Consider the following 17905-nt stretch of genomic DNA (forward strand, 5'->3'; position numbering starts at 1 on the left):
GGGGCTCGCCTCTTTGGAGAGGAGGAGGTCAGCTGCCCTTGGGGAGGTGAGTGGAGGAGAGGGAGCAATCCCTCCACCAAAGAGCCAGGAGCTGCAGCCCCTAAGTTAAACGTCCACTGCCAGCTGTGCATCGGCAAACTCCTTTCACACCCAGCAACGGTCTCTCAGTTTTCATGGTTAAATAAGACCCAGAGAAAGCTCATTTCATCTAACAGAAAACATTAAATGGATCTTTAAAAAGCACAAGATAGATTGCATAAACCAAGTTTTCTAAGTTTTTATGATCCTTCCACTTTAATGCAATGTCTGCAAATGAGTTGGGTGATAAATAATCAAATTTTAACAAAAACTTCCACAACAAAATCTAGGCTATTACCCGGGCATCACGGAATGACCACACTGGTGCCTTAGGAGTTAAATGCAGCTGGGCTCTATCTGAATCAATGAAGCAAAACCACAAACCCAAAGTAATACCTCCTAGCCTATGACAACACCTCTGTGAGCCTGAGGCACATAAAGCTATGGTTAGGGTCCATCGACTGTAGACTTCAAAGTTTGCCAAAATTCCAAACACCCTCCTCTGAACTTACACCGGTACTAACACATCTTCCCTCTCTCCCTGCTGCGCGTGTGCGTCTGTCACACGGGGAGCCTGGAACACACGGCAGAGGCTGAGCGCGCCAAGCCTCGCGTGGCACTCGTCTCAGCCCCTTCTCTGCTAACAGACAGCTGCTATTTTCCTGTAAGACATTCTGGGCTTAAATCTTCCTTTTGCTGTCTCTAGGAGCACAGTGTGAAGCAAATTCTACAGTGCCTGAAGACGAGCAGCGGTGATGGTGAGGATGGCGTCGACCGGGAGACAAAAGCAGCTCATACTGGGCATTTGCCGCACGGCATCATCCAACATTAACTCCTTGAAGCAAGTGGGGTTTCTCACCCTCACGCTCGAGGTGAGGGAACTAAGACTTGTCCAAAGTCTCTGGGGTCAGACAGGCACCAACTCACTATGTCTACATATTATTACCAAACGAAAACTGAAACAACGGAAAGCAGACTGTGCCGTTTTAAACCTGACCATCGGAGACCACAATAATGTAAGCAAATAATGGAAAGAACACAGATTTAGGGGACCAATCCAAGACTGGATTCAAAAGCTAATAAAGCCTCAGCCTGTAGCAGGTTGCACACAGAGATGACGGCAAAAAGTTGCCAATTTCCATGAGGGGAACACAAAGAACTACCAATAATAATGCACGGTTTTGCATTCAGATTTTCAAAAGGCTTCATCTTACCCAATTCTACCACAGTCTTTAAAACAGCTGTGGCAAGGAAGCAGGCTGGACACCATGATGTCCATTTTACAGATGAGAGAGCAAAGCCAGTCACTAGCGCAGACACAAGCAGAGGCAGCTCGAGGGTGTCGGGGCCAGAGCTGTCTGTGAAGGAAGGTCCGGATTTCCGAGGCAGTTTGAACAGTACAAACATAGATCTGTCAGGCTAAAGGATGTTTGGGGGCTGGAACATTCACGTTTTTCTAATAACCTATTTCTGGTTGATTTAAAAGAGCTATGATAGTAACAAAAAATTTTCATTTTCAAAACTGAATTTCACTGACACTTCTTATGGCCATGTTAGTGTGATTCTGCAACAGTTCCTGGCTTTCATTGGTTGACCTTATATGAAAATATGCCCCAGAGCTGTGCTGCCATGAATTCTGCATTTAAGCCAAGTGTCAGAGTCATAAGTAAGCTCGTTATGTTGTAAGAGCTATTGCCTACTGAGTAGAAAAATACTCATTTCACACCTTAAATGCCGTACTACTACTTAATAACAGCATCGGCCTGCCAACAATTAAAAGCTCATTTTTATATACTGTACGACTTGAGCTTTTTATCTTGCCATTTTAATTACCACAATAAATTAATATCTTAACATTACAACACTGAGAGGCATTGAGTAAAACTATATTAGTTAACAACATTAGTATTCATTGTGCCAAGTTGTATTAGGAGTTTGCTTCAAAGTACAATTATCATTCAATAATACTACGCTACTTTAATTTTCAAACTACTCAAGAAAACAAACTACAAGATAATACTATGCCTTCACAATGACATATTTCTCTTAACTTTATATTATGTCCATTATTTATTATAATTAGCTAAACTACAAATGTAATTGTGAAATATAATTTACCAACAAAATTTATATATACATGAGGATTTTCCTTCCTTTGCAATACATCTCTATTTTCCTTTTGTCTTGGGCTTTTTTTAGTTGTATTTATATCTAATGCTATTTCCACCATGTATTTCACATATTATCACATTCATATTCCTCAGTTACATACCAAACATGAGCATTTATTTAAATATCTCTTTAAGTCACATTTTGTTGCTGTCGGGACCAACATGCTGAGATAGAGGATTCCACCTATTATTTAATATGTCAAATTCCAAGCTTTCGACTGCACTTCAGTACTGAGAGAGGGATCTGGAGCACTCTAACCCTTACCAGGTGGGACGGGTGCAGAGAACATAATGACAACATATGAGCTTTACTGCCACGATAACACCCGTCTACAACACCACGGGAACACAGGCTTTTTGTAACTCCCGTGACACTTAAATCACTGATTATTTCAAAAGACCCCAACTGGCATAAAATAAAGATGTCAAGCATCTCAATTACCATCTCATTTCTGGAATTCATAAACAAATTGTAAAAACCTTCACAATCACTGCATTCTTGTTAGGTGCTTCCTGTGTCTAAGGCCCTACTGTGGATGTTAAAAGCTTGCCTGGGAGCTGAAGAAACAAATGATATACTTCCAGTCAGGGATGCAGAATATGTAGTCAAGAATATAAAGAACCTAAGCACAAATTCCATCTTTATGATACAAAAGAAGGAATTACAGCTTAATATTTGAATGTTTCCAAGTGAAGAGTGGTTCCTGCATATATTTCAGAGCGTCAGTACACAAGAATCAGAACTTATTAACCCTAAGGACAACTCTCCAATCAAAGGATTTCTTCAAGAATCTGCACTGCTACCTACAATGCCAAAAGGTGTTATTACTTGATCTGTACTTTATTCTCCTAAAAAAAAACACTACCCAGTTCTTACATCACTCTGGTTCACTAGATGGATTTCTAATACTACTGGAAACACTTTAATCTTTCCACTTCCTAGGTTTCCCTATTAAGAAGATATAAAATTCAAAAACATTTACTCAAGGAAATTCAAGTTACATAGAGAATATTACCAAATGACTAGATAAGATGCATGCTTTCTTAATTCGTGTATCCTTTTGAAAAATTGCTAATTGAGATGTAACTGCCCTGTTTGTTGAGGAGTGAAATGGGATATTAACAAACAGCCCTTAACATAAGCATGGATTACATTTCAGACTCTCTCAGATGCTCATGAGCAGGTACTCTGAATTACTGGGAAATGTAAGCAATCAAAGGAAGCCTTTAGTATTGTAAGAGATATACTGCAAAAGCAGAAATAAAAATGGATTATGATGAAGCTTAATACTGCATGTGCAATGATTCCAATTATCTTGCTATATATGATAAAAACAGATATTTACAGTGAACCATTTACTCAAGAACTAAGAATTGTTATATTTTCCTCTACTCAGTCATCTTGCAGAACAACTGTGTATCACCATATTGTTTGCATTTGTCATACTAAAAGCACAGATTACAGGTCCACACAACTCTGAGATTAGAATCCTGTAAGGTTAGGTATCTTGTACATAATCTTATAATGTTATGTATCTGTGTATTCATTACCTACCTGTAGGAATTAGAAGTCTCATCAGAATCTAAAGTAGAACTTGCTCTTCTTCCATTTTTATTTGAACCTCCTGGGGGAAAAATTTAGAAACATTGAAATAATGGAGATTATGAAACTGCGTATTTCAGTTGAAAAGTTACTGTGATAGGTCTATGCAGTACGCCGAGTCCAAAAACATATACCCTTTACCCTCCCCCAAATATTTTTTGTAATCAGAAAGCATTAAAGAAAAAATTCATTTTGATGCTAAAATATAGGCTATCACCACAAGTCCAACTTGGACAGGAGCACTACACCATGACCACTGCTAACAGGAACGAATAAAGTATATAGTACAGCCATTTTCCTCTTCTGAATCGCAGACAAAACCAGAACTTATAAACCATTTAATCACACACTAATGTTTACAAACAAAGCACAGTTTTTTTAACTTTTTTAGTGATTTAGAATCATTTTACAATGTTGTGTCAAATTCCAGTGTAGAGCACAATTTTTCAGTTATACATAAATATATATATAGTCACTGTCACATTTTTTTCTCTGTGAGCTACCATAAGATCTTGTCTGTATTTCCCTGTGCTGTACAGTATCATCTTGTTTATCTATTCTACAGTTTTGAAATCCCAGTGTATCCCTTCCCACCCCCACCCCCTTGGGAACCACAAATTTGTATTCTATGTCTGAGTCTCTTTCTGTTTTGTATTTACGCTTTTTGTTTTTTGTTTTTTTTAGATTCCACATATGAGTGATCTCATATGGTATTTTTCTTTCTCTTTCTGGCTTACTTCACTTAGAATGACATTCTCCAGGCGCATCCATGTTGCTGCAAAATGGCGTTATGTTGTCGGGTTTTATGGCTGAGTAGTATTCCGTTGTATAAATATACCACATCTTCTTCATCCAGTCATCTGTTGATGGCCATATAGGCTGTTTCCATGTCTTGGCTATTGTAAATAGTGCTGCTAGGAACATTGGGGTGCAGGTGTCATCCTGAAGTAGGGTTCCTTCTGGATACAAGCCCAGGAGCGGGATTCCTGGGCCATATGGTAAGTCTATTCCTAGTCTTTTGAGGAATCTCCATACTGTTTTCCATAGTGGCTGCACCAAACTGCATTCCCACCAGCAGTGTAGGAGGGTACCCCTTTATCCACAGCCTCTCCAGCATTTGTCATTTGCGGATTTTTGAATGACGGCCATTCTGACTGGTGTGAGGTGATACCTCACTGTAGTTTTGATCTGCATTTCTCTGATAATCACTGATACTGAGCATTTTTTCATGTGCCTATTGATCATTTGTATGTATTCCTCAGAGAATTGCTTGAGGTCTTCTGCCCATTTTTGGATTGGGTCACAAACAGAGCACAACTTTTATCAGTGACCAAGTCACCCATCCTGTCCACTGCTGGGGTCGAAAGCGAGCAGGCAGAGAGCAGACCTACAATGTTTCCCCGGCCCGGCCATCCACGCTCTAGGAACGTGGTCAGCAGACAGGACAGAGAGCTGTCTGGAGAGGTGGTGATCAACAGTGCCTTCCAGTGAGCTTTTAATACACCTTCATAATCTTCCCCAAACTTTTATGTTTTAACTGTAGGCAAAAGTTTAGCAGTTTAAAAAAATGAAAAAAAAACCCCACAGAAATCAAACAACAACTCAACATCAAAAGGTATTTCTGCCTCATGCTGTAATATCAAACTTTTAGGGAAAAAACATTTGCACTCGATCTTACTCAAAAAATTAGATTGAGAACAAATTCTACCTATCAGTTTAAAGATCACAGAGTAAAAATACATTTTCTAAAGAAGTTAAAAACATGTTTACCAATGACATAAAATATTCTTAATGAAAGAAATATAATTTTAGCTTAAATTTTAAAATACGTAATTCAAAGTGTACTTTTTATGAAACCATAGTGGGCTACTACTAAACATACCATGCATTCTTAGAAACAGATTAAAAAGGCCAGAATCTGATTACATTTTATACTAATTCCTGTTCTGTAACTTTCAAACATCAGGTTATATTCATTTTTGTGATATTTAAAGCCTAATAATTTAATGATTTCTTTAATTTTAACTTATACTTTTAATCCATTCTGAACATTCTAAGATACCACTGGAGGTTATCACAGTGGTCTTGTTAAGTCAAATAGCAATTACACAGTTTTCAGTTTAGAGATGAGATTATTTTTAATTATTGAATATAGCACTTAAGGTACCATACTTATATGATTACGCTGCTCATTAAATGGTTATTGAAAGCTAAAATGTAATTTTAATGACAGCTGCCTATTTTTCTTTGCACATTTTATAGTCAACAGATTAGTCAAGAATGTTGCTTCTCTTCAAAATCTTTGCAGCTGCACCCAAAGTGTTTAGAAGAAGGAGAACTGGTCTGAACCCATTTGATAATAACTTTTAAGTCTACTCTTTCTTCAAAATGCACTTTGAGGTTTTTTTTTTTATTAAACAAAAATCCTGAAATTGACTACAGTATTGGAAAATGTTGCCAAATTCTATAGAAGAAAAGAATCCAAAACACTTGAATGTTTCAGAACAACCTCGCTGAATATATTTTGTTAATTCTTGGAAAATATGGGTACCATAACATAACTCAAACAACATATTTCATTTTCCTTTTTAAAAAATTAATGGTGTTATCATAAAGAAATGAAAAAGATTTAAGGAAAAATAATCTCTGTCTTGCTAAGTGACAATTTCCTACAACACACGTTATTAAACAGCTTGCAAACATTTCCTGTGAAACGTTCCATAATCAGCACAGAATAAGTACTTTATCATACGTTTAAAATCTGAGCTTCCCTTCTCCTTAAAACCAAAGAGTATGATTACTTACATACACAAAAATCTCACCAACAGAGTATCTCTTGCCCTCTGCTGATATTTATCATATCAACTATAAAACATTTCAAAATTAAGAGACTTCTAGTTTTTAAACAACTAGGGTTTGCCATCAAAATATATTACAAAGGTTTTCTTCATTTTATACCCGTTTGGAAATGAATATATCACATTGAATGTAACCTTCAAAGATAATAAGGAAAAAAAGCAGTTTTACTTTCTCAAAAACAAATTGAATAAGGAATGCAATTGTTTCTCTAAACAATATTAGAAAGAAGATTTCAGAGTTTGCTATACGGGGAAAAGGTAATAAAGTTTCGAAGTGGGAAAAACTGCTTTGTTCCTTCAGTCCTCTAGTTGAAATTAATTATAGCAAATGTTTATGAAAACATCTGTTCCTTACAGTTATAAATTCTTAATTTTAATATTGGATGATTACAGACTCTTATTTTGGACAGAAACTATCTGACAATTGAAAGGTTTACAAAAGAACAGTCGGAATTTGTAATCCTGGAAAACTGTATACACAGGGTGCTATGTCCTGTATAGATTTTCATTTTTGGGGGTGAAATACTTGCAGGGCCTTAAAATTGGTATCTAGGAAAAATCAAAGACAAACACAAGGTCTCATTTTTCATTGAAGCTGTTATGCAATAAAAAGATATCTGTATCATGAGAAAAAATAACTGAAGAATTAAAAACAAATGCTCCTTTACTATCAATCTAATCCGGAGGTAAGTATAATACACCAAGTATTAATTTTATCAGAGATTTTAGTTAGTCTAATGCCAATACAGTCATGGAAAGGCGTGTGTGGTAATCCCCCAAAATAACAACAGAGGGTGCAAGAGAGTTTAATATGATGTTTTTAGTTGCTGTTCTGATTACTGAACCAAGTTTTCAAGTGTAACTGTAACAAGGATGCATAGGTTGTTTTCAAATCTCTCTCTTGCTCACAAACACACACACACACACACATTAGTAATCTCGCACAAAGACCTTTAAATGCTCAAACAGCACAAATACCTAAAAATGTTTTAAGACAACAGTCTTTCACTTGCTTGAAAAATAATTAAACAATAGACTAAATTTTAAAGAGACAATTGTGATTTTAAAGGTAGTTGATATACAACTTAAACTAACCAATAAAATAAACTGGATATATTTCAGTAATTTAAAATAAATACATAAATTATATACAACATTAATACAAGTTTTATATGTCACTATGTATATGCATAACATTGTACAACATATATATTTATAGGAACAGTTCATCAATTACTTGTGACCACTACAGTTTGAAATTTACATAGCACATTCATTTCTCATTAGTTGGTAACTTTGTAAAATGAGTTCATAACATTCACAATTAAATTAAGTCGGCTGATTTGAAAAAAAAGTGCTTGTAGTTATATTATTTTTAATGAAGATACAAGAGCATAGTATTTTCCATTAGTAATTCCCAAAATACATGTATCTAACTTACAAAGCCTCTAATATGTATAATGGTGACTTAAATTTCAAAAATAGGATAAATTAAATTTGGACTCCTTTTCAGTGTTTACTGCAGTCATGTGTAGCTAAGGACATTTAATGTATCTATCTGTGCATGTTGAAATCATGTTAAATGAAGGTTTACAATAGATTTCTATAGTGCTTTTCATATACAAACATCTGCTTCCTGAAGGGAGAACAAGATTTTAGACTAGGTGAGGTTAAAAACAGCTAGAATAATGCTATAGTTATATATATAACATATATATATAATTAAACACACCTACTTAACTGTACCTTCACTTTACACATAAAAAAAAATCAAGTTTAAAAGTGTATCACACTGGGTATGAATTCTGAGAAGTACTACATAATAAATAAAGGTTGATCTCTGAGTTTAGAGAAATGTCATCAAGTGTGTGTGATGAATATTTAATAGTAAGAGGAAGAAATATTTTATTCAAACTAAGTTGAAAACAAAGCTATAGGTAGCCATATTTTAGCTGTGACAGGATAATAAGGCATAAATGAATAGCGTGAACACCTAAAACCTTTTGCGTCTTTAAGCGAATGAGGATTACTACTGAAATGTTTTAGATAAATTTAAAATCCCATTCAAAGGGAATGATGCAAAAATATCTATCAATTATGTATATTCATGTGTTGATATAGCTAAAGCAAAGTATAGTAAGTAACTCGGCATTGTCTATGAAGACAGTAGCCACAAAGGATACTTATTACCTTATTTCAGAAATCAGGTAAACAGCAGTCTCTCTGAGATAATTATTTATGCTAAAAATCTAGGACCATCTATTAGGTGTAAGAGCCAGTGCTCAAGTACACACAAGAAATTTGTTTACTTAATAAGTCCTCATGTTCTGTTAATTATTGTTAATATATCTATATTCTAACAATTTAAAGGCCATATTTAGTTCTCTAAATAATATTTTCAAGTTATTAACTAAGATAATGAAACTCAGATGTAGAACAAATACATAAGAGCAATTTTAAATAAGTAAAATTTCAAGTGGACTATTTTAATTTAGGAAGATAATACTGCTTACTTCTGTTCACTTATCAACAGAATTCTTCTTAAAAAGAAAGCAGAGTGACATCAGCCGAGTGGAAGAAAATACAGCTGCAAGTTCTCATCCTCCCGCAGAAACATCGAAAAACAGGAAGTCACTGTCACAACCAACTATCTAATAGCTCTGGAAAACAAATGAACAATGAGCCAAGAAAAAGACAACCTGAAAGCTCTGTGGGGCTTTGACTTGCTTGCTCTGCCCTCTCCCTAGCCAGAGCGGCAGCCAGCCTGAAGAAGGAAGCTAGTTCCCAGAGTGGGAGAACAGTACCTGGTTCCGGAGGGGGCAGAGCGGACTGTATGTGCACAATACTGTGTAAATAAATTCTCACTTGTTAGCAGCTACTTGAAAAACTGATACAAGACAAATGTTTCTTTTTCATCTAACTTAAAAAAAAAGAAGAAACAAAAATAAGAAGGTGGACATTGCTCTTGAACACACTGCAAGTCAAATTGAGAGCCAGCAGATGCCTGGCGCAAAAGGTTACAACTTAACATGAAACAGACCACCTAAGGCCTGGGAGAAAAAGCTAGTGAGTTTCTCTGAGCAATCAGCACATTCAAAAGCACCCACATATACAGGGGAACATAAAAGGCCTTGCACATGCCAGGGCAAGATGCACGGTGATACAGAAATGGAGAAGACCAAAAGTTTCCACCTGAACCTGACCACTAGGGTGAGTGCAAGCCTGGCGACATGATGAAGGCTGCTGCAGCACAGAGCCGATCTGCAAAGGCAAGGAGAGGGTCTGGGTTTTGTTGGTCTTTTAGCAACTGGCATTCAAAAATCTGTCAAAATTCTAGCTGAATACAACTTAAGAAATAAAGACTTCAGTGACTACATATGTCAAAGAGTAAGTATTTGCAAAAAAAAATCTCAGGAAAATAACTAAACAAGTTGACTGAAACAATCTTCAAGAATATAAAAAAAAAAAAACAGCAAACCCTGGAGAAGGGGATAATCTGACTTCCAATATCAAGTCGTCAAGAAAACAGTATCACGAAGCATACAGAGAAACAGGAAGCATGGCTCAGCAGCTCATGAAAGGAACAAAAATAAATTGACAGAAACTATCCTTGAGAAATCTAAAAACTGGATTTACTGAACAAAGATGTTTAAACAGTTGTCTTAAGGATGTTCAAAGAGCAAAACAAAAACATGGACCAAAAAAGGAAACAGATGATGCAGAGAATAAATTAACAAAATGAGACAATCAATAAAGAGGTAGAAACTAAAGAGGAAATAGAATTTCTGGAGCTGAAAAATTCGATCACTGAATTGAAAAATTCACTAGAGGGTTCAGCAATAGGTGGGAGGAGGCAGAAGACAGAAATAACAAACCTGAACATAGGACAACTGAAATTATAAAGTCTGAGGAGCAAAGGGGGGGGGAGTGAAGAGAGCCTAAGAGACCTGTGTGGTGCCATCAAGCACGTTAACATATGCATTATGAGAGTCTGAAAAGAAGGAAACAAGTAGAAAGAAAATTTGAAGAAATAATGGCCAAAACCTTCCCAAACTGGATGAAAGAAAAAAAATTTACAAACCCAAGAAGTGAAATTAACTCTAGGTAGGATTAACCCAGCAACTTAACATCCATTATAAGCAAACTATTCAAAAACAAAAACAAAGAGACAGTCCTAAAAGGAGCAATAAAGAAGTACTTTGTCACAACAGTGACAATAAGTAACCAGTAATCAGTAAGATTAATAGCAGATTCCTCATCAGACAACATGCAGCCAAAAGAGCAGGGTGATACACACATGTAAAAATGCTTTTTAAAAAAAGGCAATCAACCAACAATCTTATCTCTAGCAAAATACTCCTTTGAAAATTAGTGAGAAGTTAGGATATTCCTAGAAACATGAAAGCTGAGACAAGACATGCTTTAAAGGAAAGCTAATGGCAATCTTTCAGATCAAAAGGGAAGAACAGTAGGCAGTAACCCCAAGCTGTGGGAAGAAGTAAAGCTCTCTGGTAAAGGCAAATAAGTGAGCACGTGTAAAGCCACTATTATTGTATTTAAGCTTTGGAATGTCACACTTTGATTCCTACAGGATATAAAAAGTAAACAGAAAAAAACTATAAATTGATGCTACTGAGCAACAATGTATAAAAATGTAATTTATGATACAACATAAAAAGAGAAAAGGACAGAGCAATATGGAAGCAGATCTTTCTGCAGAATTAAGTTTGGTTATCAACTTGAAGTAGATTGTTAGCAATTTAGAATTTACATGTAATCGCTATGATAACCACAAAGAACATACCTAAAAACATTGCCCAGTAGGAATGAGAAGGGAACTGAAATGGTCACTACAAAAATAAACAGACAAGCCAACAAAAAAAACACTAATGGAGGAAATGAGAAGAAATAGGGTCTAAAACATACAGAAAACAATAGCAAAATGGCAGAAGTTCGTTCGTTCTTATCAGCAGTTACTTTAAATGTAACTGGATTAAAGTTTCCAATTAAAAGGCAGAGATGAGCAAAAACTGATTTAAAAACAGCATGCTGCAACCGTATGCTGTCTGCAAGAGGCTCACTTAAGACCCAAAGTAAAAGTATGGAAAAGATATTTCATGTAAAAATAACCCAATACAGAGATACTGTGGTACCAATATTAGACAAAACAGACTTGAAGTCAAAAACTGGTTTTGTTTTTTTTTTGACAAAGGACCTTTATATATTGATAAAATATATAAAGAAGAAGATACAATGATTTCAAATATATCCGCAGCAAACAGAACATGAAAATATGTAAAGCAAATATCAACAGAACTGAAGGGAGAAATGGAAGGTTCTACCATAAAAGTTGCCAGAACATCTAGCAGAAGATCAGCAAGAGGACTTGAACAAGGTTGTAAACCAACTAGACCTAACAGACATACATAAAACACTCCAGCTGACAACAACAGAATATGCAATCTTCTCAGATGCACGTAGGACGTACCATATGTTAAGTCATAAAACAAGTCTCAATATATTTAAAAACACATATCATACAAAATATCTCCTCTGACTACAACAGAATAAAGCAAGAAGTCAATTACTGAAGGAAAACTGGAAAATTCTCAAGTATAAGATGTGTATCTATAGGTGGTTATCATAAATAAGTGGGTAGGGTCTGTATGACCACACACTGGTTGTAAATTTTAAACAAAACAAAAGCCGACAATGATCTCTGATTAAACTTTAAAGTAATTTCCAGGAAAAAAACACTTAAACAACTGGTAAAATTAAGCTGTCACATTTAGTGTAATGAAATTCCGAAGTAGAGGCATTACAGCATTGGGATTAAAGGCTACGGCTCAGGCAGGATGCACCTGAGTACACGCTCCACCCTTTACTTATCCTGTTAGTTAATTGTTCAATAGCTGTTTCCTCATCTATAAAATGAGGATGCTAACAGTTTCTATCACAAAGCGTGGTTAGGAGGATTAGATAAGTGCAAATAAAGAGCTTAGTACAGCACATGGCACAATATAAGTCCTCAATAAATGTTAGTATCATTTTTATGAACATTTTAATCAATGAATGTGTTTAAAATACTGGCTCCAGTGAAGGAATACAAGTAGAAGTCTATTAGTTCTATGTAAAGAGAATAAATTTATTCATAATTTAAACAACTGAAAATTGCAACTATTCTTAGAAATTAGAAAATAGTATTCCTGATAAAATGGATAATTAACAAAGGTTTATTCCATGAATTTTGCAACACTGCAAGATTCGTGGTGCACGTTTAATATCCTTCCTGATCATGATCATATCAAACACTGAATATGATACAAAGAAAGAGTGGAGAAATAGCAGAATTAAATACAGTTAGAGCCTTGAGATATAAAGCCATCTAATCCATGAGCTTAATTTGTCAGTCTATCAAGTTTATCTATTTAATTATCTACGTCTTTTTGGTATTGATAAAATGTAGATAAATAAAGAACTAAAACTAGTCAATCTAGTAATAAACTAGAACTAGCAGTTATAGAATATTATACAGTATTACACATACAACAGAATAAATCGAGCTTTAAGAAGAATTTACTAATGATTCTGAGACTGAATGGAAATGAGGCCTAATTCCAAACATAATCACAAGTGTAACTATTAACATGTAATAACACACAAATGCAAATATTTCTATGTATTATGACTGTCATTTCTGGGCATACTGTCATCTCTCCGGAAAATTAATCTCTCTGGGTCCCTACCATCCACATCTAGAGCAAAGAGGAAAAGGACCAGATGAAACCAAGCTCATGAACACGATTGGTGAACATCCAGATCACCTGGGGACAGGTATTTTGTGTGTGTGTGTGGTGTGTTTGCGGGAGAGAAAGAAATCGAAAAAAAGGATGAGACTTAGGTAACTGGGTAGGGGTCCAGGATGTTTTGCTTTTTAGAAGGTTTCCTAGATTACTGTGACAACCCAGAAGCCTCTCCCAGTACAAAATAATAAACTGTTACGGTGCTAAAAGTGACAATCTCTTGTTGAAGGCCATTTAATTTGCCCCAAAAAGAATGTCGTTTGTGCCATCATCTACAATGAACAATCAATGTAGCATAATCTTTGATCACATTTACCAGCGGTGGTAGTGGACTGCTTGCTGTGAGCTACCCCAATTCTGAACATGACCCTAATAGGATCAGCCGCATCACTGGTTCTTGGGAGAGGGTGCAGAATGGAGATGCCAAGCAGAACACTGCTACGGGCCTGTGTGGTCCTCCTGGGGACCCCTTGCGTCTCAAAAGCGCCTTCCTACAAAAGAGCTACACAATGCCAAGGCTATAACTCAGACAACGGCACAGTTATAGGAAGCAGATAAACAGCAAAATAGATTTTACAAAGAGCTTCCTCAGAAGTAAATGTGGACAAAGAACATCTGAAAATGTTGCTTTAAAACTTGAAGAAAGTATCACGGCCAAGGATGATGATTACGTGATTTGCCCTTTGACACACTTTTTCTCTTAACAAAAATACAAATAATAATTTGGTTTAAATTTTGACTAATATTTTAAGATTTGCTGCTATTTTTACACAAGTTTTAATGAAATATCTCACATCTACATACGAACACACAAACAGAAATACCCAGGAAGTGAAAGACATAAGCAGAGACCTACGAAACACTAAGGACATTAAACAGGACTTAAAGAAATGGAAAGATATTCCATGTTCTTGCATTGGAAGAATTAATATTGCTAAAATGGCCATACTACCCAAAGCAATCTGAAGATTTAATGTGAACCCTATCAAATTACCCAGGACATTTTTCACAGAATTAGAACAGAAAATCCTAAAATGTGTATGGAATCACAAAAGACCCAGAATTACCAAAGCATTACTGAAGAAAAAGAATGAAGCTAGAGAAATAACCCTTTCAGACTTCAGACAATACAGAACTACAATCAAAATAGCATGTACTGATACAAAAATAGACATATAGATCAATGGAACAGAACAGAGAGCCCAGAAGCAAACCCACAAACTTTTCATCAATTAATCTTTGACAAAGCAGGCAAGAACATACAATGAAATAAAAACAGTCTCTTCAGCAAATGGTGTATGGAAAACTGGACAGCTGCATGTAAATCAATGAAATTAGAATACTCTCACACCATACACAAAAATAAATTCAAAATGGCTTAAAGACTTAAACATGCAGACAAGACACTATAAACCTCTTAGAAGAAAACATAGGTAAAACATTTACTTGACATACATCTCAGCAATGTTCTTCTAGGGCAGTCTACCCCAGCAATAAAAGCAAAAATAAACAAACAAATGGGACCTAACTGAACTTACAAGCTTTTGCACAGCAAAGGAAACCAAAAGCAAAACAAAACGACAACCTACAGAATGGGAGAAAATATTTGTAAATGAATCGACTGACAAAGGCTTAATTTCCAAAATACATAAACAGCTCATAAAACTTAATAACAAAAAACAAAAAACCCAATCCAAAAATGGGCAGAAGACCTAAACAAGCATTTCTCCAATGAACACTGCAAATGTCCAATAGGCACATGTAAAATTGCTCAATATCACTAAATATCAGAGAAACGCAAATCAAAACTACAATGAGATATCACCTCACACCAGTCAGAATGGCCATCACTCAGAAGTTCATGAAGTTAAATGCTGGAGAGTGTGGAGAAAAGGGAACCCTCTTACACTGCTGGTGAGAATGTAATTTGGTGTAGCCATTAAGGAAAACAGTATGGAAATTTCTCGAAAAACTAAAAAAAACAGACTTACCCTATGATCCAGTAATCCCACTTCTGGGTATTTATCTGGAGGGAACCCCAATGCGAAAAGATACCTGCACCTCAGTATTCAAAGCACCACTCTATAAAATAGCCAAGACATGGAAGCAACCTAAATGAAACAACAGATGACTGGATAAAGAAGTGTTGGTATTTTTATATAGTGGAATACTACTCTGCCATAAAAAGGATCAAATAACACCATTTGCAGCAACATGGGTAGACCTAGAGGTCATCATTCTAAGTGAAATGAGCCAGAAAGAGAAAAATACCATATTATATCACTCACATATGCAATCTAAAAAAAAAGACACTATGAACTCATCTACAAAACAGAAACAGACTTGCAGACTTAGTAAACAATCTCATGGTTACCAGGGAAAGGGGGTGGGAAGGGATAAATCTGGGAGTTGATGATTTACAAATATTACACTATATATAAAAACAGATTTTTTAAAAAGTTTCTTCTGTGTAGCACAAAAACCTATGTTCAATAGCTGATAACAACCTATAATGGAGAAGCCGCTACAGCCACCAACTGAGAAAGCAAAAGAGGAAAGGAAAATTAGTTATCCTGGGCTACAGCCCAGTCCTTTGAAGTCCTTGCCTATATCTGACGCTGCCCCTTGACTACACTGTGCCTTCCTCCCCGGAGCAGGGTGACATGAAGACATGAGTCCTTTGAACCTGGGGCAACAGAGGCCGCCCCCAGGACAGGCCAGGGGGAGATGGGAGCAAGTCCACCTGCTCCCGGGGGACAGCAACCCTCTCTGCTGCCGCCCCCAAACCGCACGGCACCTGCCTCCCTCCCAAGAGCCAACTGACCTGGAAACAAACGTCCCGCAAAGCTGGGGCAGCGGCATGGACAGGGGCTCTGCCCCTGGTGAACTGGTCCATTTGTCCCCATCTTCCCCGCGGCCTGTCCTGTGGCCGGACTCGGCTACCCCAGGTTCGCGGGTCACAGGTTACAGGCCAGCCTGCTCCTGGAAGGCGAGCGCTGTGCTGTCAGGGAGCGGCGACAGCTGCGGCGATGGCGGGATTGGGGCTGCCCCGTGCGAGCGCGGGGATTTGCTCCCATTTTCCGCTGTCGCTGCCGCTGCCCCCACGCACTGACCGCACGGCGCCCGCCCCTCAGGAGCAGACTGATCTGTAACCTGAGTCCCACGAACCTGGGGCATTAGAGGCCGCCCCCAGGCCAGGCAGCCGGGAGATGGGAGCAAATCAACAGGCTCGCAGCGGCAGACACCTTTCCCCGCAGCGGCGGCACAGGCCGCCGCCTCCACAACCGGGCCCCCCCCCCCCCCGCAACCTGACAGCACCGCGCCCGCCTCCCAGGAGAAGGCTGCCTGCGACACGTGCACCCCGCGAACATGGGGAAGCACAGGCCGCCCGAGTCCAGGCCGCGCGGGACTAGGGTACAAATCCAGGGGCTCGCACCGGGCAGCCCCCATCGCCCCCGCGGCCCCGAGACCACACTGCACCCGCCCCCTGGGAGCAGGCCACGGTCTAAGGGCCGGTCGCAGGTGCTCCGGGGCCGTCAGGCGCCCTCCCACTTCCCGGAGCTGCACCCGCTTTCCCAAACACGGCGGGGTTCAGGAACTACCAAAGGGTGGGGGGCAACACGAACCAGTGAGTGGCCCTGGACCCACCTGAAGGTCCTAAGGAGCCGCGCAGCCAGGGCCGCACCCACGCACCCCTCCCTGTGCGCCTTCCCAACGCATCGCAGGCCTCACCGGCGGCTCCCCACCTGCGCGCCCCCATCAGCGCCCCCTTACCAACCTGGCGGCTGCGGAGACAACGGCACGCGGCGGCCCAGACCCCATGCCGTCTTTCTCCTCACGGAGCTGGTCCAGGAGCATCCAGCTCTCGCCCGGCTTCCACGCGCACTGGGCGGGTTGCGGCGTCCGCGCGTCTGTGCGTCCGCGCCCCTCCCTCTCCGGCCCGCAGCGCGGACCGCCGGGCTTGGGCTCAAGCTGTACGGGATGAAGACTGCGGCCAGGCGGTGGGGCGGGCGCAACCCCTTGCCCGCCCTGCCCGGTCTTCATCCCCGAAGCCCTCACCCCGCCACCTACCAACCACCACCAGCCTGGGCCAGGCCACGCAGCCCAGCCCCACTCTCAGTCTTCGCCTACCCCTCACCGTTACTGCCCTCTCAAGCCCCCCACCAGGCCCAGTCTCTGCAGGGACCCCCAAGACAGGGCTCCTCACAACAAAGTCCCCACCCCAACACTCCACCCTTCTATGTACTAACCTATGGCCCCCACGCTCCAAGCTCACACAACAGTACCCCCAACATCCCGAGATGGTCCCCCTCACCTCTGAGATGGGTCAGTTCTACTACTGAGCGGCTCCTCACCCCTCAGGCTGTCCCCCCTCACTGTGGCATCCCCTCT

At 39.0% G+C, this 17905-nt stretch overlaps 1 protein-coding gene and 1 pseudogene across 1 annotated transcript in view; both read right to left on the reverse strand.

Moving 5' to 3' along the window:
- Positions 1–9302, reverse strand: part of LOC116279245 (E3 ubiquitin-protein ligase HERC2-like) — a 55241-nt gene extending 45939 nt beyond the window's left edge. Inside the window, exons 1-2 of the mRNA XM_072940874.1 lie at positions 9224–9302; positions 3805–3874 (exon numbers count right to left, since the gene is read on the reverse strand). Of these exons, the coding sequence (XP_072796975.1) occupies positions 3805–3826 (22 nt within the window). The 5' untranslated portion in view covers positions 3827–3874; positions 9224–9302. The remainder of the gene's footprint in view (positions 1–3804; positions 3875–9223) is intronic.
- Positions 1–17905, reverse strand: part of LOC102526683 (E3 ubiquitin-protein ligase HERC2-like) — a 224239-nt pseudogene that overhangs the window by 182270 nt on the left and 24064 nt on the right.

Source organism: Vicugna pacos, chromosome 17 (genome assembly GCF_048564905.1).
Source record: "Vicugna pacos chromosome 17, VicPac4, whole genome shotgun sequence".
NCBI lineage: Eukaryota > Metazoa > Chordata > Mammalia > Artiodactyla > Camelidae > Vicugna > Vicugna pacos.